Source organism: Mobula birostris, chromosome 1, assembly GCF_030028105.1.
Source record: "Mobula birostris isolate sMobBir1 chromosome 1, sMobBir1.hap1, whole genome shotgun sequence".
NCBI lineage: Eukaryota > Metazoa > Chordata > Chondrichthyes > Myliobatiformes > Myliobatidae > Mobula > Mobula birostris.
In genome coordinates, this window is record NC_092370.1 from 14,845,266 (window position 1) to 14,869,729 (window position 24,464).

General features: G+C 40.4%; 1 protein-coding gene across 1 annotated transcript in view; it reads left to right on the plus strand.

Annotated features, from left to right (window-relative positions):
• LOC140192437 (eukaryotic translation initiation factor 3 subunit H-like) overlaps positions 1–24,464 on the plus strand; it is a 155,229-nt gene that overhangs the window by 93,056 nt on the left and 37,709 nt on the right. The window contains exons 3-4 of the mRNA XM_072250272.1: positions 9,885–10,052; positions 12,065–12,164. Coding sequence (XP_072106373.1) covers positions 9,885–10,052; positions 12,065–12,164 — 268 coding nt within the window. The remainder of the gene's footprint in view (positions 1–9,884; positions 10,053–12,064; positions 12,165–24,464) is intronic.

Genomic DNA, 24,464 nt, shown 5'->3' on the forward strand with positions numbered 1-24,464 from the left:
AGGACCAATTAACTGGAATCTAATCAATTAGTTCCTCCAAGAGGCCTTGTTGTGCCTCAGTGACCCAGAGAGCTGTGTTGGCTGGAGTCGGGGCCTAGTGCTTCGGCTTTTGGTAGGGTCACCCATGACAAACAGGTCAAACGGTAGAGGCCAGACTAAGAGTGATTCAGCGGTCCTCCAGGTTCGGGGGTTCAGCCCAGGGCTAACAACCCTGACTGGTCAAAAAAAGATTGTTATTGGAAATAGCAATGAAGAATCCTTCCACATCTGTGTGAGACAGTATGGACAGAGAGAGATAGAGGACCTTTGTTGCTAAACGCCAGCGGCATAACGGATAGTAAAAAAAAGAATCAATTGAAAATGGTGATGCTGATTAAATTTTCAAATGGAGCCTGTAGTTTTCTGCAGGAATATTGGGTAATGGACCTCCAACGGCAGTATCCGTTTTCCTTTGTGAGAGGTATTGACTTCAGCCATTGAACTGTTTCTCCTCTGGCCGCTGATTTTAATTTTACCGTGGTTCCTTGATGCTACATTTGGTCAACTGCTTGGATATGTAGGGCACCAGTTTTGCCTTTCTTCTAGAATTTGTCTCATTAGTCCAGTGCTGCGTGTGGTGAGGCTCGAAACCCAGTGGCCTTGGCAAAACCAAAGTCTGCACTGGTGAGCAGGTTATTGTATTGAAAGAGGCTGGTCATGGCAGAAACAAAAAATGCAAGAGATTCTGCAGATGCTGAGTTCTTGAGCAGCACACACAAAGTGCTGGAGGCACTCAGCAGGTCAGGTAGCATCTATGGAGAGGATGTTTTGGGCTGAGACCCTTCATCAGGACTGGAAAGGAAGCCAGATTAAAAAGGTGGGGGGAGAGGGAAGGAGTACTAGCTGGCAGGTGATAAGTGAGACGACCATTTTTTATTTGCTCAGTTTGTCTTCTCTTGCGCATTGGTTATTTGTACATCTGTATGTTTGTCACAAACGAGAAAATCTGTAGATCCTGGAAATCCGAGCAACACACACAATGCTGGAGGAATTCGGCAAGCTGGGCATCATCAGTACTCTTTTTCTAGATGCTGCCTAGCCTGCCGAGTTCCTCCAGCACTTTGTGTGTGTGTTGCTTTGTATGTTTGTGTACAGCGAGAGTGAGAGGCCTCCGTCAGTCAGTGTTGACCATGGATATTACATCATAGCTGTCTAGATAAGCAAGCCTGGGTAGCACGGTATGGAGAGAAGCTGTTACCCATGTAGCAAGCTCCCCCTCTTCACACATCTCATGAACCTGAAAGAACAGCAGACACAGTTTGGTACCAGCAGCATCGCAGGAGTTGCCAGTCAGCTTTGTACTCAATGAAGGACTGCCTCAGGGACTCCAGCTCTGGGTTTTTCCCTTGAGGTTTACTCCCGAAGCCTTCCCTATGCGTAGGTAAAGCCGCAAGGCAGCAGAGGTTTGAGATCAGAGTTTTCCCTTCTCCTAGATGAGCTGCCAACCACGGCTGATGAGCCCCATCTGCCCAAAGTGACTGGTTTTGACGTGCCAGTAACCCGCCTTTGCCCCTTATGCTGTCAGTAGAAACTGTTCTGCCGGGCTTAGTATAAATCACACATGAAGGCCAGGAGCTTCAAATTGTCTGTGGCTATTTGAGGCGCACTCCATTGGGAGCATTTAATAGATAGTGGGAGCTTGTTCCCATTACCACCCTTGGCTGTAACAATCTTAAGGAACTGTTTATATATAAATTCTCTTAAAATTCTATTTTTCTTGTAAATCCCTGCAAGATATTGAATCTCAAGGTAGTACATGGTTAACATCTTCGGTTGTCCATCGAAATCCGATGACGACGTCCACTCCTTTAACGGTGAGATCTTTGATGACTATACAGTCCTATCCTGGACCCACAAGCTCTATTGCAGGTGGGACATGTATATGTGGTAGTGGTGGCAACCATGGCTGCATTTCTCCTGGCTCTCTTCTGCTGTCTTCTGGTTGTTCTTTCCATCTCGAGAACACGAACCCCGTCCCTACACAGCTGTCGCCAAGTGATACGGTCAGCAGCAACCTCCTCCAGGTCCTCGGGTCTGATCTTGCACTTCCTTAAAGCATTCTTCATCTGATCCTTATAGCGCTTCTTCGGCCCTCCAGCTGAGTGTCGACCATGATGTAGCTGGCTGTATAACACTCTGCAGGGTAGCCGACATGGGGGCATCCTTGGTTAACATGGTTAACATATACCTACTTTGATAACAAATTTGCTGAGAACTGGAAAGATCCCTGTTACAACCATAATAAGTTTGGGTCAATATGCCTCATATATCTTCTGGTTATGTTGATTGTTAATGCAAACAACACATCTCACTGTATGTTTTGATATACGTACATGTGATAAATAAATGGATCTGAATGTGAAAGAGTCAAGATGTCAATATACTAACTTTTATCAAACTTGTAAAGCATAATTGATGATTTCAAGATCAAATTCAAATTTGTTGTCATTTGACTGCACATATGAACCAAATGAACAACGTTCTTTCGGACCACAGTACACAAAAGAGTTGAGTTTTAAAATGTTTATTCTCATCTCATGAAGGTACTCATTAGGCATCCGAAGTGGCTAATCATTTTTCTGGCCCAATGAAAATGTTTGAATTCATGTTTTTGATTACATATTTGAAAATGGAATATAGCTGCAGAGCCCAAAAACCATTTTAATCTAATGCATTGCAAGTATACTTGCCAACTGGTATTTTAATAAGCATGACTGTCTCCTGGCATTGTAGGGAACAGAGAACTTTTAAATATTTCTTTGTGACTGATACAATTTTGTTAGTTGAATTTAACTAAATTTTACTTCCAGGCATGTAAATTACATTATCTGATCTCCATCCCAAAAAGCAACATTAATTTCAGATGAAGCTGAAAAAAATTATTGCAGCAACTTTTTTTTCCCATCTTATCCACTTTTTATTCTGCTGCAAAGGTGATTGAAGGCAGCTAAAATGGCTCACTCACTGCATTGCTTGGTATCAGGATTTTAAAAAGCATGAGAACTTTTTGTTTTCATTCACTTTATCTAAGAACAAACACTCTTTTTTCCTTTCAAGTTTGCAGTGAATATTCTGAGCTGTCTTGACATGAGGATAAAGTGGTGTTGATTACTATTGTCATTGTTGTGACAGTTTGAGATGATTTCACAGTATCATATGCGCGTACTCTTACATTGAGGTTTTGGCTCCAAAGTGATCTTTATTTTCCCCTGCAGCACATTGGCATCAATAATCTAAATGGGATTAAAGAAAACCTTGTGATTGATTTCCCTCCCTGTGGGAAGTGGCTGGCACCTCCTTTCTTGGCATGTCCTAATTAATAATTTGCCATTTGGGGAGTTTCAGAATCAGAATCAGATTCTGGTTTGGTATCACTGACATGTCGTGAAATTAGTTGTATTGCGGCAGCAGTACAGTGCAATACATAAGACGTGTGTGTGTGTGTTATTCCTTTCTCTGCATTGGGTGGCATTTTTGCCATTTCCTTAGCATTTGTTTTTTACAAGGCTGGGTTGCTAGCTCGACGCTCGACCCAGCATGGATGGTAAACGTGCAAGAAGTCAGCCAGCACTGATGCCACCCCACACACATGCACCCCACGCGCTCGTACGCACGCAAGTGGTGTGGTGGCGTCAGTGCTGTATATATAACGTGTGTGTGTTTAAGTATGTGTGTATATTCAAGGTACATCTATTATCAAAGTATTTTTGCAGTATATAACTCTGAGATTCCTCTTCCCCAGACTGCCAGAAAACAAAGAAGGACCGAAGAAGGATCATTGTCCGTTCAGAAATCTATGTGAATCACGGATCACATCGGTTTACAGATGTGGTCCTGTGTCTTATCACATTGGTGTATGACTCCTTGCTTCTAATGAGCTTGTGCATTTTCTAAATTGTAGCTATAAAGTTGCTTTGTCAGCCGTCTTGGCCAGACTTTTGGAAACAAAGCTGTTCCCATGCAATATGAGCTGTTGAGGGGGAAGAAGTGGATAATGGAAACTGACCCATAGACGAAAGGAACTGCTGCAGCCTACGTCTCATCAATCTAGTTTACTTTGTCCCTCACTTCTTTCCCCACTCTTCACTACTGTTGCTATGTATTTGGATAGTCTGTGTAGCCTTCCAAGCCAGCTTGAATTCTTTGATGACAAGATACAGAACACAAAGTCAAGGGAGAGGGGTGTGATTTAAGGGAAATGTTGGCAGCAGAGCGGTGGATTACAAAGAGACCAGTTACAAATGAAGCATTTTCATGTTGTATAAAGTGCAAATTGAACTTGCAGAACTTGGCGGGGGCGGGATGGGGCATGTGACATGGTTGCATGGTGGTTAGCGTGACGCTATTACAGCAACAGCCACCTGGATTTGATCCTTCACTTCTGTAAGGTGTTTGTATAGTCTCCCTGTGATCGTGTGGGTTTCATCGGGGTGCTCCAGATTCCTCCCACGTTCCAAGGACGTACTGGGTGGTTGGATAATTGGTTACAGGGCTGTAATTGGGCAGTGTGAGCTTGTTGGACTGTTACTGTACTGTTAAATTGTTATACAGATATTTAAAAGTATGAAGTGGAAAAGCATTGTTACTGTATAATACGTAGGACATTATGGTGCAGGTATTAGGTACCTTATACTTCTCTGTGGAGTATTTGTAGATCTGAACATGTGCTTGATGTCAACCTGTGGCTGACTTTCCATCATGAAAGCAGCATTGGCATCTGCTGTTTAACCCCTGCTGACCCCAGCCTATACTGGGTCATTACCTGAGCTCGCACTACAGCCTCAATATATTTTTGCAGCTGTTTGGCTCTGAAGGTCCTGTAGGTGTGGTTGCCTTGTTCGTTCTACGTGATGCAGCGAGTGGCAGGCAGCAGAAATAAGACCACATGCACGAACAGTTTGATGATCCTCTGACAGCTTGCGCTCCCAAAGGCCCCTTTTTTTTTACTATTTGTAAATGTCACTGATAGTTGAAAATGGCCACAAAAAAAAATAATTTTTTCAATTGTCTGTTTTATTCTAAAGAAATGAAACAGTTCTTAGCTAAGTTGTGTGAGGCACAGTAGTATAGTAGTGGGCTGCTGTCGATCCTAGGGGATCATGGGTTTGCGCCTCTGGTGGACTGTGTCCTCTCCAGGGCGCAAGCCTGGGCGGGAAGATTTGAAGAACTGGCTGTTGCCCATGCAGTGTGATTCTCCCCCCCCCCCCCACATCAATGATAAGGGAAGGGCAAGTGCCGATAGAGCTTAGCACGAATGTCGTCGCAGAGGTTGCCAGAGTGAAGTTCTAAACAACATCAAACTGCGTCAGGGACCCCAGCTCTGAATTTCTTCCTCGGGGTTTACTCCTGAAGCTTTTCCCATAGGTGGGTATGGCTGCAAGGCAGTGGAGGTTGAAAATCAGAGTTTTCCTTCACCTAGGTGGGTTGCTATCCAAGGCTGATGAGCCCCACCTGCCCGAAGCAACTGGTTTTGAGGCGACTGTAGCTTGCCATTGCCCTTTCTCTTGCCTAGTAGCTAAGCCACACATAAAGGCCAAGAGTTGAACTTGGTTGTCAGAGGCCGTTACAGATGCACACCATTTGGAGCACTTTATTGGTAGTCAGAGCTTTAGGAACCCATGGTAGTATATTGGTTAGTGTAACATTATGGGCAGCATTGTAGCATAGCCGTTACTGTAACGCTGTTGCAGCATCAGCAACCTGGCTTCATTACCCGCCACTGTCTGTGTTCTCCCCATGACCGTATGGGCTTCATTCAGTTCCAATTTCCTCCCACATCCCAAAGATTAACAAAGATGTTAAATGGGCAGTAGTGGCTCATTCACTCGTTATATGCCATGGGCAATCATGGTCTTTCCGTGATCATAATTGTTGGTAAATTTTTCTACAGAAGTGGTTTGCCATTGCCTTCCTCTGGGCAGCGTATTTACAAGACAGCTGACCCCAGCCATTATCAATATTCTTCAGGGATTGTCTGCCTGGTGTCAGTGGTTGCACAACCAGGACTTGTGATCTGCACCAGCTGCTCAAACGATCTGCTGCCATGGCTTCACGTGACCCTGGTCGGGGGGTGTGGGGGGAGGAGCTAAGCACCTAGGCAGAGACGTATCTGCACTGATTTCTACAGACCCTGCCAATTAATTCCAGCACAAATGCATTTCTTCTGCATTTCCCTCACCCTCCCCATCCATTCTGATGTAGAAATGCTTTTGTATTTCTTGAGCATGCAAAGTCCAATCAACTTTCAAAACTGTCATCCATAGATTCCCAAAAGGATCTGATTTTTGTGTAACACACACAAAATGCTGGAGGAACTCCGCAGGCCAGGCAGGACAGACGACCCTTCAAAGGGTCTCGGCCCGAAACTTGGACTGTACTTTTTTCCATAGATACTGCCTGGCCTGCTGAGCTTCTCCAACATTTTGTGTGTGTTGCTCGGACTTCCAGCATCTGCAGACTTTCTCTTGTTTGTGATTTGATTGTTGTGTGTCTTAAGAAAAAAGCAGCATATTCTGAATATAGCCGGAGATGATTTAATTGTGCAAAATATTGTGATTGTGAACAGAATGGATTGGATATTGCTCCAGATATGCATCCATTTTGTAGAGTTGAAAGCAGGACTGATTAATTTTAATGGAAAATTGATTTATTATTGTCATATACTGTATTGCATGCTATTCATACAATGTGCTGGCGTTGGAGATGGTTCAGAGGAGGTTCACAAAAATGATCCCAGGGTTAATGTTGAGTAGTGTTTGACAGCTCTGGGCCTGCACTCACTGGTGTTTGTGAAAACAAGGTGGGGATCTCACTGAAACCTATTGAATATTGAAAGACTTTAATAGGGTGGATGTGGAGAGGATGTTTCCTATAGTGGGGGAGCCTTGGACCAGAAGGCACAGCCTCAGAATAAAGGGACACCCCTTTAGAACAGAGATGAGGAGGAATTTCTTTAGTTAGCGGGTGGTGAATCTGTGGTATTCATTGCTATGTATGGCTGCGCAGGCCAAGCAATTGGATATACCAAGATGATTAGCAAGGGTGCCAAAAGTTACAGGGGAAAGGCAGGAGAATGGGGTTGAGAGGTGATAATAAATCAGCCATGAGGAATGGTGGAGCAGGCTCGATGGCCTGAACAGCCTAATTCTGCTCCTATGTCTTATGATTACAATAGTGCATAGAGGTAATATAAAGCAAATACCAAAACAGAGTACAATTGTGTAAAGGATATGAAGTTTTAGTCCCCTAATATTCTGACTCACCAATGTAGTGAAAACAGGATGGTTAAGATTAAAACCACCTATCCCAAAGATTTGAATCTTTTTCTCCATTGCTTAATATCTTTTATTAAAGACCCAGTTGCCATATGGTAGAGATTTGCTCTCTGAGTATCATATTGTATCCTTTAAAAAAATCAAGTGTTTTAATTCAGCATTGTATTGCATCTTTTCCTCCAGCTTGATATTTGCACTTGCATATTTTACCTTCTTAAAATAGGTAGAAGTTGTTCATAACCTGTACTGATCATTTAACTATGAAGTGTTTACAGGTGAACTATGTTTGTATGTTTTCTAAACCACTTGTGTTTTCAGGAAAAGGGCTTGAAAGATAGTTTCAAGTTCTTGAAAGATAGTTTAAAACGTGTAATCTGAGTAGAACTTGAAAAAGAATCTAGTGCTTTCCTGGTGTATATAAAGGATAAACTCTTCACGGGCTTCCAGCTGGGTACAGGTATCGATTATAACCGATGTCTCGATAACCATCTCTGCTATGTGCATCAGGGATGATGCCCGACAAGAGTTTATTTACCTGAGTGGAATTCATTGATATTTTGATTGTAGCTGCGATTTTGCTGAATTCTGCAAATCAGACTGCTCTTCTTCAAATAATGCTTGAATAATGAAAACTTGTAAAAGGAATTCTTAAATTTAACCCTTTTCTCATTAGTCTAGATCATTAATCCTGGGAGTTGCACTTGAAGCTGTAAGGTTGCAGGTGAGGATAGTGGAATTAGGCTGATTTAATCTTCCTTGGTGGCATTTCCACTATACATCTTCCGGCTTCCTGTGTAACTTATTTGAGATTCTAACAATGATGTTTGGATTCTCACTTTCCATTCTGTTAGGACACATCTGGTGAGCACTTAATGCAGTAGCTGTTTTCACATCTACGGAGAATAACATGTGTCCTTTGTAATTATAACTTTCTCTGGTTATGTGGCGTGTTTATCTGCCAATAGACACATTTCCAGCAACAAGATTATTTTGAGAATTAAATAGAAGTCATGTTTGATAGTCATCTGAGTCAGCAGCCTTGTGTAATTTAACGTCTGGGCTGTGTTTGGTTGCTTGTGTGGTGTTGGGCATTTTAGACTTTTTGTCAACAATATTCTGAGGAAATAGGATAAAACTTGACCGCTTGATTATTTTTTTCCCTCAGTCCAACTAATGGTGATCATTGTGAATATATATATATATAATACCTGTGGCCCATTACTGATTAAATGCAGATTATACAGAGGTATGGTAATAAGACACTAGCTAGAATAAGTGGAAAAAGTAAATTTTGCACAACTTATTTCTTGTAGATGTTTCTATATGCAGTGTGTATGTGAGTCTTAAATTCCCTAACTATACATAGATATCTTGCAGGGGTGTTTGTATCTCCCAAAATGTTTTATTTTTGCAAACTGAATTTTTTATTGAAGTGCTTGTACATTCACCCTATCCAGGATCCATTTGGTGTATCATATTGATCGGTTTTAATATTGGGATTTTAATGTTAAGAATTGAAGACCGTGTTGTATTGAGCTGTGGTATCATCCAATGGAAGCTATATTAAAAAGAAACCTCAAGTCCATAGGAGTATTTAGATTTTATTTTATTTAGTGATTCTGCACAGCCCTTTGAGCCACGCTGCCCAGCAACCCCCTGGTTTAATTCTAGCCTAATCATCGGATAATTTACATTGATCAATTAACCTACTAATCTTTGGACTGTACGAGGAAACGCACGCGGTCACGGGGAAAGCGTACAAGCTCCCTGCAGGTAGCAGCAGGAATTGAACCCGGGTCATTTGTTCTGTAGAGCATTGTGCTAACAACTACACTATTGTGCCGCTCCATGGTAGATGGGGGCTACAAAATAAACTGGTGACTAGTGGTTTTGATTGTTTGGAGAATTTTTCTGTCCTAAATCAGAAATCCTCAGCATTACATGTTCTTGCTATGTACAGTATAATGCAAAGGCCAAATTGGGGGATCAATATTAAACAAGGGTGTTCAAGACAGTAGGTTTGAAGTTCAAGTTTAAAAGGAGAAAAACTCAGTTCCTTCTGGAGATTAATGTTCAAAGCTAAGAATGGTATTTGTTTACTGGAGTGGGAAATTCTTCTTGCAAAGCATTAGTGGGGCGACATGGCAGTGAAGCGGTTAGAAAAATCGCCATTGATCACTGGTCAGGATTCAATTCCTACTGCTTTCTGTAAGGAGTTTGTATGTTCTCCCCATGTCCTCAAAGCTTTCCTCTGGGTGCTCCGGTTTACTCCCACAGTGCGAAAGACGTACGGGTTAGGATTAATAAATTGTGGGCATGCTATGATGGTGCTGGCAGCATTGTGACATTTGCAGGCTGCCCCCAGCACAATCCATGGACTGTGTTGGTTGTTAGTGCAAACAATACATTTCACTGTGTTTTTCGATGTCCATGTGACAAATTAAGCTAATCTTTTTTAACGATCTTTTTTGGCATCCAGTAAATCATAAAATAGATTAACAGTAGAAACTAGCTTAAAAAGTTTTAAGAGTTTGAAAATCATGATTTTGTTTTTCCTGTTTTCTTTTGCAGTTCAATACCAAATGGAAATGATGAGAAGTTTGCGTCATGTTAACATCGACCACCTCCACGTTGGCTGGTATCAGTCAACTTACTACGGCTCTTTCGTCAGCCGGGCTCTATTGGATTCCCAGTTTAGTTACCAACATGCAATAGAAGAGTCTGTGGTCCTCATCTACGGTCAGTGACGCTTTTCTATTCATTTCTTCTTCTGCTCTGTTTACCTGGCAGTGCAGCCTGGCAACCCCTCTTGGTAAATACCAGCCCAGTGTCTGCCTCAGCCCCAGCAGCGGCTCAGTCTAGACAGGGTTTCCTTCTTTCTATTTATTTTTCTTGCTATCAGAGCCCTGATGTGTACATTCTGGAATGCCGAAGTTGCTGCTTCATTTTTTTTTCATTCCTCTTCCCCCTTGTTGATGGCGGGTGGAACAGGACCAGATGTCTAACAAAAACTGATTGCTTAAGTCTGGCTCAGTACGTGACCTTACAGTTATGACACATTTTGCCAGATTTCGCCTCTGACAGCCGCTCACAAAACATCGACTGTTCCTAGCACAAAGATTTTCTTCTTTCTGACCATTTACTACTGTTTCCTTTACTTGCTAAACCAGATGTTCTGTGCAGTATCATAGCTGTAGGTAAAACATCTTTATTGCCTTCCCCAAGCTCACTATTTGCCATAGCTGGCAGGCTGTTACAAAGTTTCCAACCGAGAAGTAAATGTTACATCCTGAATATCTGTCAGAAAAAATACTAATGAACACGATTAATCTTTGAGTAGGACAAAAATTGTTTCAGTATGTTAACAATCGGATTACAGTAGAAAAGCTGTTAAAATATACTTGTATTCATTGGAAATTTTATGTAATTTTTTAAAAAACATTCCCTCCCCAATTTTCCATTTTGTATCACATATAACTTTACATATGTATATGTTTGTCTGTCTCTTTACAGCTTTTCATTTACTTGAAAATAATTTTGCATGCAAGTTTTCTAACATTTAATGTGGAAGTTTATTCAACTAAGAACCGCTAATCAACCTAACTGCCTTTTATCAAAAGAAACCTGATATGATTTAGCGTTTTTCAGGCATGAAACTGAGATTACATGTAATAAATAAGTAATGAACTGAATATAAACAGATTTATCCCAGTACATAGGATTTATAATGTCACTGTTGGGTGTTTCACTTCTACCTTAAACCTACACATGGTAGGGCAGTGCAAGAGTGTACAAACATACCAGTAGAATATGGCATGGAACAATAGAACCAATCGTTACCAAATTTTATGAGTTCCCTCATATTGATCTTTAATAGCTGTCTATCAATTCCTTGTCTGCCCCTATTCAGAGAAAGGTTTAAATTTCTGATTGGACTAGAGACAAATATGTTATTTAGAAAATATTAGTGGACGTTATATTTCTGTTTAATATTTGGTTGTACTCAGCATTTTCTTTCTTTTGGGGGCATTAATGTCTTATTCAAATACACCCCCGCCTGTTCGATTTAATGTGATTGAATACATCTTCAAGCTCTCTTTATTTCTGCCCCGACCATGTGCCTCATACTGTCCTTAGAGAAAGAGAAAAAAGCTTTCCATTTTTCTCCCATATGCAGATGCTTGAGAATCAGGTTTTCTTTACCAACTCATAGCTTCAATTCCCAAAGGAAGATTTTTTTCAGATGCATTTCAATTCATAATTCCAGAGAATTTTCTGGAGTTTGACTTATCTGACTACAAATATAAAGTATTGCCCATGGATATTTAGTATTCTGTTAGTAAGCCAAAACATCATATTCTATCAGTACAAGTGCTCTCGGTGTGGATAGAAACTCATTTTTCCTACCATACACTGGGGATTCAGGGCAAAGATTCAGCAGCAGGTCCATAGAAAAATGTCAGACCTCTGCATATGGTCTTTGTGTGCAATATCTAAACAATACTTCTCTGCAGAGTGTGCACCATAGAGGCCAGCTTTAGATACAGCTCCAAGAATGAAAAAAAAGTTTTCTTGCTATAATATAGAGACAGCCAAGCTGCTTTTTTAAAAAAAAAATCTGCTTTTGTTGAATCTTTTGTAAGTAGGGGAGGATGTCAATGTTGATCCAATCTGATTTTCGCAGTAGTATTTCTGCAAATGCAAATAGTTTTAAGAATTAACTTACTTCTTCTCACTTCGATTCTTTCTAGATCCAATTAAAACCGCACAGGGTTCCCTTTCACTGAAAGCTTACAGACTGACTCCGAAATTAATGGAAGTTTGTAAGGAGAAAGATTTCACTCCTGAAGGGTAAGTTTGTTCTCATGGAAAAAAAAGGAGAATCAGAATGTATCTAACACGCAAAATCAATTTCACTGTCTTTTCTGGAACCACCTTTGTTTTAAAACATTGAAATATATCCAAAAATTGCAGTCAGAATTAGTCAGTACAAAATGCAGTATGCTGGTATTGACTATTTTAAAAGTGGCTCTCAAATTATGCAATACATATACAATGCCTTCATATGAAACCATCTGTGAATTTTCAGGCTATGTGTGTTGTAGTTATGGCATTTCTTTTCTTAGTTTATGATTTGTGTTGTATTTTAGATTTTTTCTGCACCCTAATGCAGTCTTGATTGGGATACGATGATGCACAAACAATTTAAATACTCCATTACATTATTATAGAGGTACCACATTAGCATAGTGGTCAACGCAACACTAATACAACTAATGAGAGTTGGGAGCCATTTCTGGCACTGTCTGTAAGGAGCTCATATATCTTGCTCATGACCACGTTGGTTTCCTCCTGATTTTCTGGTTTCCTCCCACATTCCAAAGATTGGTTAATTGCTCATTGTATATTGTCCTGTGATTAAGCTAGGATGGAGTAGGTTGTTTGCTCGGTGGTGCGGCTCACTGGGCCGGAAGGGCCTGTTGTGTGCTGTATCTCTAAATAAAATAAATATTTTCAACATTGCCATATTCTACTTCAGTTTTCCTAATCTTCAAAGACATGGCAAACTTTGAAGTGCCTGAATAACTTTTATGACCCAAGTGTTCTAGTTCTATATCAGGATTTTATACCACTGATGAAAAATCTTTGACCTGAAAGCGTTAACCATTTCTCACTGATGTTGCCATCCTCCTGAGTGTTTCCAGCATATTTTGTTCTTATTTCAGATTTCTTTTTCTGAAGAAATCTGTGGATGCTGGAAATATGATTTGAAAACAGAAATTGCTGGAAATACTTTGCCTGTGGAGAGAGAAGCTGTTAATGCCCCAGGTCAATAGACTTTCAAAAACATAACATTTGAGAAAATAATCATGTTAAAGCTCAGAGGAGAGAAGAGGGTGGAGTCCAACTGAATGATGGGACTGGTGCTGGTTGAGAATTGGTTTGTCAAAAGAAGATACAGATGCAAGAAAATCATTCAGGGCAATCATTTAACAATTTCAGAATTGTGAGATGTTGTACATGAATTATTTCTTTCCTCTTATGGATTCAGCAATTTCAGATGATTAACTTTTCAGTTTGTATGTTGAGTATTCCCAGGATTCCCTTTTATTTCAGATTGCCAGTATTTTTTCCCAATGTTTTACTTCTAGCATTGCATTTGTCCCTCTCCCTTTATTTCTTTCTCTTATCCCTAGAAAGATTATCTGAAACAAGCAAGCCTTCATTGCCCTCCTCTCCTAGCAGCACAAGTTTTATCGCTGTCTTTGTTTAGACTCACAATTTATTACAAAAATTCATTAACGTAAACACGGTATTTTCTGGTGCTCCCTATGCAGCCTCCCCTACATTGGCGAGACCCATCGTAAATTGGGGGAATGCTTTGTCGAGCTCCTCTGCTCCATCTGCCAAAGGCAGCACTTTCCAGTGACTAGACATTTTAATTTCCATTCTCATTTCTGTTCCAACATGTCAACCTATGGCCTCCTCTTGTGCCAGGATGAGCCCACGTCAGGGTGAAGGAGCAACACTTTAAATTCCTTCTGGGTAACCTCCAACCTGATGGCATGAATATTGATTACCTTTTGGTAATTTTTCTACCCTCTCCTTCCCCTCTTCTTCTATTCCCTAATCTATTCTTTTACCCCTTCTCACTTGCCGATCACCTCCCTCTGGGTCCCCTTCTCCTGTTGTCCACTCTCCCCTCCTATCAGATTACTTTCTCTTCAGGTTCCTACCCACCTGGCTTCACCTACCACCTTCTAGCTAGCCTCCTCCTCCCCACCCTCACCTTTTTATTCTGGCATCTTTCTCCTTCCTTTCTAGTGCTGAAGAAGGGTCTTTGCCCAAAACATTAATTGTTTGTTCATTTCCATAGATACAGAGTTCCTTAACCATTTTGTGTGTGTGTTCCTATGGTATTTTCCAACTCTTTCCAGTTCTGATGGAATGCCATCAGTTTGAAGCATGAACTGTTTCTCTCTCTCTCCACTGCTTGCTGGTTTTTCTGCTTGCTGAGTATTCCCTGCATTTTGTGTTACTGTTTCAATACATCTACTTTGCTGCTTTTGCTTGTTCTTTGCACTTTTACACACAAATGGCTTGTTCTGTACTCCTACCTCCTTAATTTATGTGTCCAACTTCTCCTTCGATGCACTCATGCTAATTACCTCAAGCACTTCATGTGGAACTCTGTCCCATTTATTTTGTTGAGTGAAGACATTTTTCTGCAACTGATTTATTGGATTGATTAGTGATTGTCTCTCAGAACTGAACACTTTGACACAAAGAAACATAATAGCTGCCCTGCTGAGGCCATTTATAATTTAAAAAGGCTGAAGCCAAGTCACCTCTGTGTCTTTCAAAGAACTGGATCACCACTGTTCAGTTTGTTATGGAAGGATATGCCATCTTTCTTCTGGTGTTAGTCATGTAATTTTAGTTTTGCACAGGGTTCAAGTCCCACTCTAGGTTTAAGCAAAAAAAGTCAAGATTGTAGCTTAATTACAGTACTGGGTATTGCTGCACTGTCAAAGCACTAATATGTACAAGCTGAGGAATGACTTTCCCAATAATTTTCTGTTAATTGACTTTACTGAGACAGTTATTCTGATCATTATCTCTTGAGTGTTTTCAGAAATTTTATGCAAACTAGTTGTCCATTTCCTGCAGTATAATAGTGATCATCTTTTAATAAAATATTTCACACAATTAAGAAAGGCAGCATATAAATGCAGCTCTGCCTTCTTTTATTCCCGTGCCTTTGTAATGTTTTTGTCTTTATGAATTTAACTTAAAGTAATCCTGATTTGCTTGAACTTAGCCAAAACTCATTTTCATGGATGTCAAGGTCAACAATAGTACTTGTTTGTAGAAATGTGTATCATTATCCATATGTAAATAAGAAAGTAAAATTCACGTAGAATATTGTCACATTGCAACAAATTTTGACATGCATTGAGAACAAAATGCTTCTCAACAAGAATGAGAGAAACTAGAGGAATGGAAATTGGCAGAATTAATTTGCTGGCATCCTACGAGAATCAAGGTGCTATTATCAAACAGTATAGCAAGTGGAGTTTGCATGACTAAAGTGGTATACATTATATCAAATGATACAAACTGGAGAAAATCTGCAGATGCTGGAAATCCAAAGCAACACACACAACATGCTGGAGGAACACAGCAGGTCAGGGCAGCAGTTATGGAAAAGAATACAGTCGACGTTCAGGCCAAGACCCTTCATCCGAACTGGGGAAAAAAGTTATGTCAGAGTAAGAAGGTTGGGGGAGGGGAGGAAGAAGTACAAGGTGGCAGTTGATAGGTGAAACCGGAAAAGTGGGGGGGGGGGGTAAATAAATAGCTGGGAAGTTGAAAGAGAGGAAAGGCTGGAGAAGAGGGCATCTCATAGGAGAGGGTAGAAGACTATGGAAGAAAGGAAGGAGGAGGAGCACCAGAGGGAGGTGATGGGCAGGCAATGAGATGAGTTGAGAGAGGGAAGCAGTTAAGTAGCCATTTTATTTGCACAGTTTGTCTTCTATTGCACATTGGTTGTCAATCTTTGTGTATAGATTTTCACTGATTCTACTGTATTTCTCTACAGTGAATTCCTGCAATTAAATGACATGTACAGTACTGTGCAAAAGTCTTAGGCACATATATACAGCTAGGGTGCCTAAGACTTTTGCACAGAACTGTAGTAATTTTATGTATTGTACTGTACTGCTTCCTTAAATGAAAACAAAGTTTATGACATATGTGAGTGATGATAAACCTGATTCTGATATGGGTCTCTAATGTGGTCTGAGAGTGGGAAGGGTGCAGGAAGTGGGAAATCATATTTGGGAAAAGGGAAAGGGGTAGTGGAAGGAGCGGGAAGCAGCAGAGAGTCATTCTGTTGTGATCAAAAAAGCAATTGTTTTGAATCAAATGACATTGCTGGTGTCTCGGGTAAGTGTGTCTATACCCACCCCGGCGCTCCTCTTCTACCAGGCCCACCCCCCTCCCACAACACTCCATCCTCACCATTCCTAACATCTTTTTCTCCCACCAGATTTACAAATTTGCTCTGCTGCACGTTGACAAATACAGTACCGTGTAAAGGTTTTAGGCACCCTAGTCATATGGGTCTCAGACCTCTGCACAGTACTGTACATATATGTAATAAATTTACTTTGAATTTTAATTTCTATAATTTATATTTCATAATGCATTTTTGGATATGGACTTGGGATAAACATTTAATCAGATGGCCCAGTGTGGTTGTCAAACCTTTAATAATATTGAGGCAATTTAATTAGAAAGCTTACAAAAAAGGGTCAAAGTAGTTAATAATTCCTGCAGTGAGGTTTATTCTATGTAATTTTCTAAACAGCATACTTTCTTTATGAATTGAATTGATTTGAAAAGGAATCCTAAATATATTGGTAAAGAGAAAATAAGTTATTTTTAAATTTCATACAGCATTTGTCAAATTACAGTTCAAGAGACTTGAAGAAAGGGCATGGTATTAAATAGAATGGAGTCCTGTGACTGAAACATTTTGGAAGTAAAAACAAGGGAACAGTATTGAGTTTACACAAGATGCTAATTGGAGTATTGTCTGAGTAAAAGGCGTATATGATTGGATGGAGCTCAAAACCATGGACTGGGGCTATCAGAGCTCTTAGTAGAATGATGACATGAATGAGAGGTTGCAATTATGAGCATTAAATTGGGTCTCTCCTTGAGAAGGAAGATTGAGCGGATACACGATAAGGTTATTTCTACTGCTGGGGTCCTGAAACTACATATATAGTCTATGATCGTGTTGTAGACACAGACTGGAAGTTAAAAGATTTTATTCAGAATTGTTACTGAAATTTATGCATGAGTTTGTCTGACCAGACCGAAGTTTGTACAGGTTGGTGTTTATTTCTGTCAATGGAGAGAACGCTGATAGTTTTCTAGCTCTCACAGGACCTCTGGTGTTTGAACATTGGTAGTGCCACTAGTTAGAACTGCTATTGCACAGGAGGCCACTCGGCCCGTAATTATAGAGTCATAGAACATTACAGCACAGAATCAGGCACCGGTCCATCAGCTCTTTGCAAGCTTGGTCTTCAGCCTAGTCGAAGCTATCTGCACCCAGTCCATTGGCATGGTCCATGTACTTATCCAAACTTCTCTAAAAAAAAGTTATAATTAAACTCACATCTACCACCACCATTCTTATGTCAGCTTTCAGCAGAACAAACTACTTTCTCTCAAGCCTCTTCCAATTCCTGTTTGTAGGCAAAGATTCTGAATCCGGAACCACCACAGGAAGCAAATTTTAGATCATAGAAGAACATAAGAAATAGGAGCAGGAGTAGGCCATCTAGCCTGTTGAGCCTTCTCTGCTATTCAATAAGATCATGGCTGATCTGATCATGGACTCATCACCATCTACTTGCCTTTTCCCCATAACCCTCAATTCCCCTACTATGCAAAAATCTATCCAACCTTGTCTTAAATATATTTACTGAGGTAGCCTCCACTGCTTCATTGGGTAGAGAATTCCACAGATTCACCACTCTCTGGGAGAAACAATTCCTCCTCATCTCCATCCTAAATTTAATCCTTCGAATCTTGAGGCTATGTTCCCTAGTTCTAGTCTCACCTACCAGTGGAAGCAACTTTCCTGCCTCTATCTTATCTATCCCTTTCATAATTTTATATGTTTCTATAAGATCTCCTTTAATCTTTCTGAATTCCAGTCAGTACAGTCCTAGACAACTCAATCTCTCCTTATAGTCTAATCCCCTCATCTCTGGAATCAACCTTGTGAACCTCCTCTGCACTGCCTCCAAAACCAGTATATCCTTCCTCAAGAACTGCACCCATTTTCCCTTCCAAAGTGGATGACCTCACATTTATGGACACTGTAGTCCATCTGCCAGACCCTTGACCTCTCACTTAACCTATCTATATCTCTCTGCAGACTCTCCATATCCTCTGCACAATTTGCTTTTCCACTCAATTTAGCATCATCAGCAAACTTAGATACAGTATATTCTGTTTCCTTTTCCAGATCTATGTATATAGTGAACAGTTGCGGGCCCAGCACTGACCCCTGTGGCACGCCTTTCACTACTGATTGCCAACCAGAGAAACACCCATGTATCCCTACACTCTGTTTTCTATTGGTCAACCAATCCTCTATCCATGCTATTACATCACCCCCAACTCTATGCATCCTTATCTTATGGATAAGTATTTTATGAGGCACCTTATCAAACGCTTTCTGGAAATCCAAGCAAATAACATCTATCTGTTCCCCTCTATCCACTGTGCTTGTTATATCCTCTAAGAACTCTAGTAAGTTTGTCGAACCAGACCTGCCTTTGCTGAATCCATGCTGCGCCTGCCTGATGGATCCATTTCTTTCCAGATGCCTTGCTATTTCTTCTTTAATGATAGCTTCAAACATTTTCCCATCTGCAGATGTTAAACTAACTGGCCTATAGATTACTGCCTTTTACCTACATCTTTTTTGAACAGTGGAATGACATAAATGTTTTTTTTTTAATTATCTTTTTTCTCTTTTGTCAGAATTTTAAATCTGTACCCTTGTCCTTGAAATCATCAGCAGATGATCAGGCTTCTGTCCATTAATTGGTATAAATGATGATCTTGTACACTTTTCTCAAATCTCTTGATATTTCTTTTGCTCCAGCTCTTGCTGCACTGGTCAAACTTTTCTCCTTCCAAACTCTTTTCTCTATAGTTCAAAATCCAAAGATTCAAAGTAAGTTTATTATCAAAGTATGTATATGTGACAATATACTGCCTCGGCATTTATTTTCTTGCTGGTATTGATTGGAAAATAAAGAAATGCAGCAGAATTTATGAACATTTATAAATAACAAAGACGGGCAAACAACCAATCTGCAAAAGAAGTCCATAAGAGAGGAGCAGAAATAGACTATTAGGCTGATTGAGTCTGCTCTACAAAAAGTTAATAAATAATACTGTACTAAATTTGTAGATTACTTGGAAGTGAGTCTATAAGTTGTGGAGTCAGTTCAGGTTTGAGGTGAGTGAAATCATCCACACTGGCACAGAACGCTGATGGTTTGAGATAACGAAAGTTCATGAACCTGGTGGTGTGGAACCTAAGGCTCCTGTACTTCCTGCCTGATGATTGTAATAGGACGAGAGCATGGCCTGGATAATGGGGGTTCTTGATGATGGATGCTGCTCTCTTGTGACGGCACTCCTTGTAAATGTCCTCAGTGAGTGGGGAACACTTTGCTCGTGATGGACTGAGCTGTATCCACTAAGTTTTGTAGGCTTTTTCTGTTCTTGGGCTATGGTGTTTCCAGGCTGTGATGCAACCACTGTGCATCAGTAGAGGTTTGTCAAAGATAAATCACCATTCTCCTTAAGTTTTAGTAACTGATCTCTCACCAAGTTCTGCCACTTTCAAAGATGCACTCAAGCCTCTCTGTCTCCCATGTACACCTCTGTATCATGCCATACATTCTTAATTGTCTCTGTGTATTCTTTCTGCCAGATTGTATTTCTTAAACAATTCTGCTTTACATTTCATCTGTCTGTTCAGTCAGTCTGTCAGTCTTGCTGTCTTACCTTGCAGGTTTTGTGTCATCATAAATTATATCCCAAGCTATAATGCCACATGATATAGAATCCGAATTAGGCCTTTTGGCCCATTAAGTCTGCTCCACCATTCCATCATGGCTGACTTATTTACCCTTTCAGCTCCATTCTCTTGCCTTTTCCTCGTACTTTGACATCCTTACTAATCAAGACCTATCAACACTTTAAATGTATCCAATGATTTGGGCTTCACAGTCATTCGTGGCAATGAATTCCACAGGTTCACCAACTTCTGGTAAAAGAAATTCCTTCTCATCTGTTCTAAAGGGACACCCTTATACTCTGAGGCTGTGCCCTCTGATTAAACTCTCCCACTATTGGAAACATCCTTTCCACCTCCAGTCTATTGAGGCCTTTCAATATTCTATAGGTTTCAGTGAGATTCCTCCTCATTCTTCTAGACTCCAACAAGTATAAGTTCAGAGCCATCAAACATTCCTCATATGTTAACCTGTGTCTTAAGTTCTTTCTCTCATTGACCTTGGAGACTACACTGTTTGGTTCCGTGCTCTTTAAGCCAGCTTGCAAACCTTGATGCTGCTGACCTTTAAGTCCATAGGCGTCAATATTACTGATTGTGGGAGCTGATTGAAAGGCCACATGGAGTTGGTATTGAAAATAATGAGCGATAAATGATTATCAACAAGTTTTTAATAGCAAATCCGATTTCTATAACATAATTAGTGGATGATAAATGATTATCAACAAGTTTTTAACAGCAAATCTAAATTTCTATAACATAATTAGTGAAGTTCCTGAAACTTGGATGTCGTTACTACTGCATTCTATGTTTCTACTTAATCTAATTTTGTATTACAACTGGATCCATGCCATAGAAGTGAGGTTCCTGAAACTTGTGTGTCACCACTGCTGCATTCTATTAGTCCAGTTAATCCTATTTTCTATTACAATAATGGGTGCACACTCTAACATAAATAATGAGGTTCTTGAAACTTGGGTGTGGTCATTGTGTATTTCATGTTTCTACTTTATCCAGATATCTATTACAGTAATGGGTGCACACTATAACATAATTAGTGAGGTCCTGAAACTTGGGTGTGGTCCTGCTGCATTCCATGATTCTACATCTACATCAGTTGTCTGTGTTTCCGTTACTACATTAGCACAATCTACATCTCTATTTATATTTTTTGCCCACACTTCCCTTTTTGTGTTGGATTTTATCAAATATTAAAAAAATCTATTAACAACATCCATTGCATTGCATTCATTGGCTTCTTACATCAGCCTCCTATGTTACCATATTAAGGATTCAATCTACTTTCTCAAGCACAATTTTAAATGAACATACCTATGCTCACTCTTTATTAATTTGGTCTTTTCCACTTTCTTAATGTTTTCCTTGATTTTTGTGTTTTTAAAAAAAAATTGCCTACAGCTATAGTTGCCTGGCAGTGCCTTTGCTTCCACTTTTGAATAAAGGTGTTGCATATGCCATTTTCCATTCCTCTGGCACCTGGTGCAGTTAAAAATAGATGCACATATTGCCCCTATCCTCCCCTCAGTAACCCAGAGTCGTTTGTTCATTATGTGCCACGTAATGTGATGTAGGCGAGCCTGGTCTTTCTACGGCCACGATTGTTCTTGGCAAGTTTTTCTACAGAAGTTATTTGCCATTGCCTTCTACTGGACAGTGTCTTTACAAGATGGGTAACCCCAACCATTACCAATACTCTTAAGAGATTGTCTGTCTAGCATCAGTGGTCACATAACCAGGACTTGTGATATGCACGAGCTACTCATACGACATTCCATTACCTACTTCCATGACTTCACGTGACCCTGATCGGGGGTGGAGGGGGTAGCTGAATAGGTGCTACATCTTGCCCAAGGGTGACCTGCAGGCAAGTGGAAGGAAGGAGTGCCTCACATCTTCTTTGGTAGAGATGTGTCTCTATCTCTCCACTCAAACCCAGAGTACATCCTATAAAAATCAGGTGATTTATTTATATAGAAGTAATGCCATCCTTGCTGGTACCATCTCCTCAGCAATTTATAGGCCATCTGCTATCAAACTAGTTCTTACTGATAGTACCCTGATACATAGACTGATACAGAGTATTGATGTAGTATTTCATCTATACCTTCTGCTACTGTCATCTCAAGATAGCGATGTAAGTGTTTTGTGGGCAACTCACAAAATTATTAGATATACACCTTCTGAACTGCTATGGCTGCATTCTGCAGACTGTAATTTCACTTTAAGAAACATACTTTTGAACTGCCACCTTTTGCTTTATGCCAGTCCTTGTGTGTAGTTTTTCATTGATTCTGTTGTATTTGTGTTACTGTGAATGCCTGAAAGAAAATGGACCTCAATGGTGACATATATGTATTTTGATAATATATTTACTTTGAACTTTATCCCAAGTTAGACTTATCGCTTCTCACTAAGCACTAATTTACTTGTCTATCAAACCCTTTTGAATTCCTTTTTATATTAAGTGCTTTTCTCTTCAAATACTGTTTCTTATTTGTCTTATTTTCTTCTTCACTTCCCTCTCGTTTATTTTTATTTAGCCAGGCTCTTTGGAATTGTGCACCTCATGTGTGCCATGCTTTTTTTCTTTCATCACCTTCTCTATCTTCTTTGTAATCCAGGGAGCTCTATCCCAGATTACATAGAGTACAACAAAAGAACAGTTATTACTAAAGTACATTTTTGTTGCCATTTACAACCCTGAGGTTTGATTTCTTGCGGGTATGCACAGTAAATCCAAAAACACAATAGAATCAATAAAAAACAGCGCCCAACAGGACGGACGAACAGCCAGTGTGCAAAAGACAACAAACTGTGCAAATATGAGAAAAGTAATAATAATAAATAAGCAATAAATATAAAGAACATAAAATGAAGAGTCCTTGAAAGTGAGTCCATAGTTTGTGGGGATAAGTGAAGTTATTCCCACTGGTTTAAGAGCCTGATTGTTGTGGGGTAATAACTTTATACTTTATTGTCGCCAAACAATTGATACTAGAGAGTACAATCATCACAGCGATATTTGATTCTGTGCTTCCCATTCCCTGGAGTACAAATCGATAGTAAATATTAAAAACTTAAATTATAAATCATAAATAGAAAATGGAAAGTAAGGTAGTGCAAAAAAAAACTGAGAGGCAGGTCCGGATATTTGGAGGGTACGGCCCAGATCCGGGTCAGGATCCGTTCAGCAGTCTTATCACAGTTGGAAAGAAGCTGTTCCCAAATCTGGCCATATGAGTCTTCAAGTTCCTGAGCCTTCTCCCGGAGGGAAGAGGGACGAAAAGTATGTTGGCTGGGTGGGTTGTGTCCTTGATTATCCTGGCAGCACTGCTCTGACAGTGTGCAGTGTAAAGTAAGTCCAAAGATGGAAGCTTGGTTTGTGTGATGTGCTGGGCTGTGTTCACGATCTTCTGCAGCTTCTTCCGGTCTTGGACAGGACAACTATTCCTGAACCTGGAGGTGTGAGTGCTGAGGGTCCTGTACCATCTTCGCGATGACAGTGGCGCGAAGAGAGCATGGCCTGGGTGTTAGGGGTCCCTGATGATGGAATTTTGGGTCATGATAAAGATTAGCTTTACTCATCAAATGTACATTGAAACTTACAGTGAAATGCATCGTTTGAGACAAATCAAATTAGTGAGGATCACGCTAAGGGAGCCTGCAAGTGTCACCAGCGCCAAAAGAGGTTCTGTTGAATCCTTTCTGCACGCTTTCTAAAGTACTAATATTGGTTTGTAATTGTCACGTATACAAAGATATAATGAAACACTTCTCTTCCATAGTGTGCATGGGGCCAGAATAAGTTAAAGTGGTAGCTATGTAGAATAACGTTTAAAAGCTACCGAAAGAATGCAATGCAATAAACAATGAAGTGCAAGATCACAGTGTGGTAGATTATGATGCCAGGAGTCCACCTCATTGTACAAGGCTGATAACAGTGGAAACCAGACTCCACTTCTTTCCTGTAACGTGACAACAAGAACTGTCCCTTAAGACCATAAGACAAAGGAGCAGAAGTCGGCCATTCGGCTCATCGAGTCTGCTCTGCCATTTTATCATGAGCTGATCCATTCTCCCATTTAGTCCCACTCCCCTGCCTTCTCACCATAACCTTTGATGCCCTGGCTACTCAGATACCTATCAATCTCTGCCTTAAATACACCCAATGACTTGGCCTCCACTGCTGCCCGTGGCAACAAATTCCATAGATTCACCACCTCTGACTAAAAAAATTTCTTCGCACCTCTGTTCTGAAAGGGCGCCCTTCAATCCTTAAGTCATGCCCTCTCGTACTGGACTCCCCCACCATGGTAAACAACTTTGCCACATCCACTGTCCATGCCTTTCAATATTCGAAATGTTTCTATGAGGTCTCCCCTCATTCTTCTAAACTCCAAGGAGTATAGTCCAAGAGTGGTCAAACGTTCCTCATATGTTAACCCTCTCATTCCTGGAATCATTCTAGTGAGTCTTCTCTGAACCCTCTCCAACGTCAGCACATCCCTTCT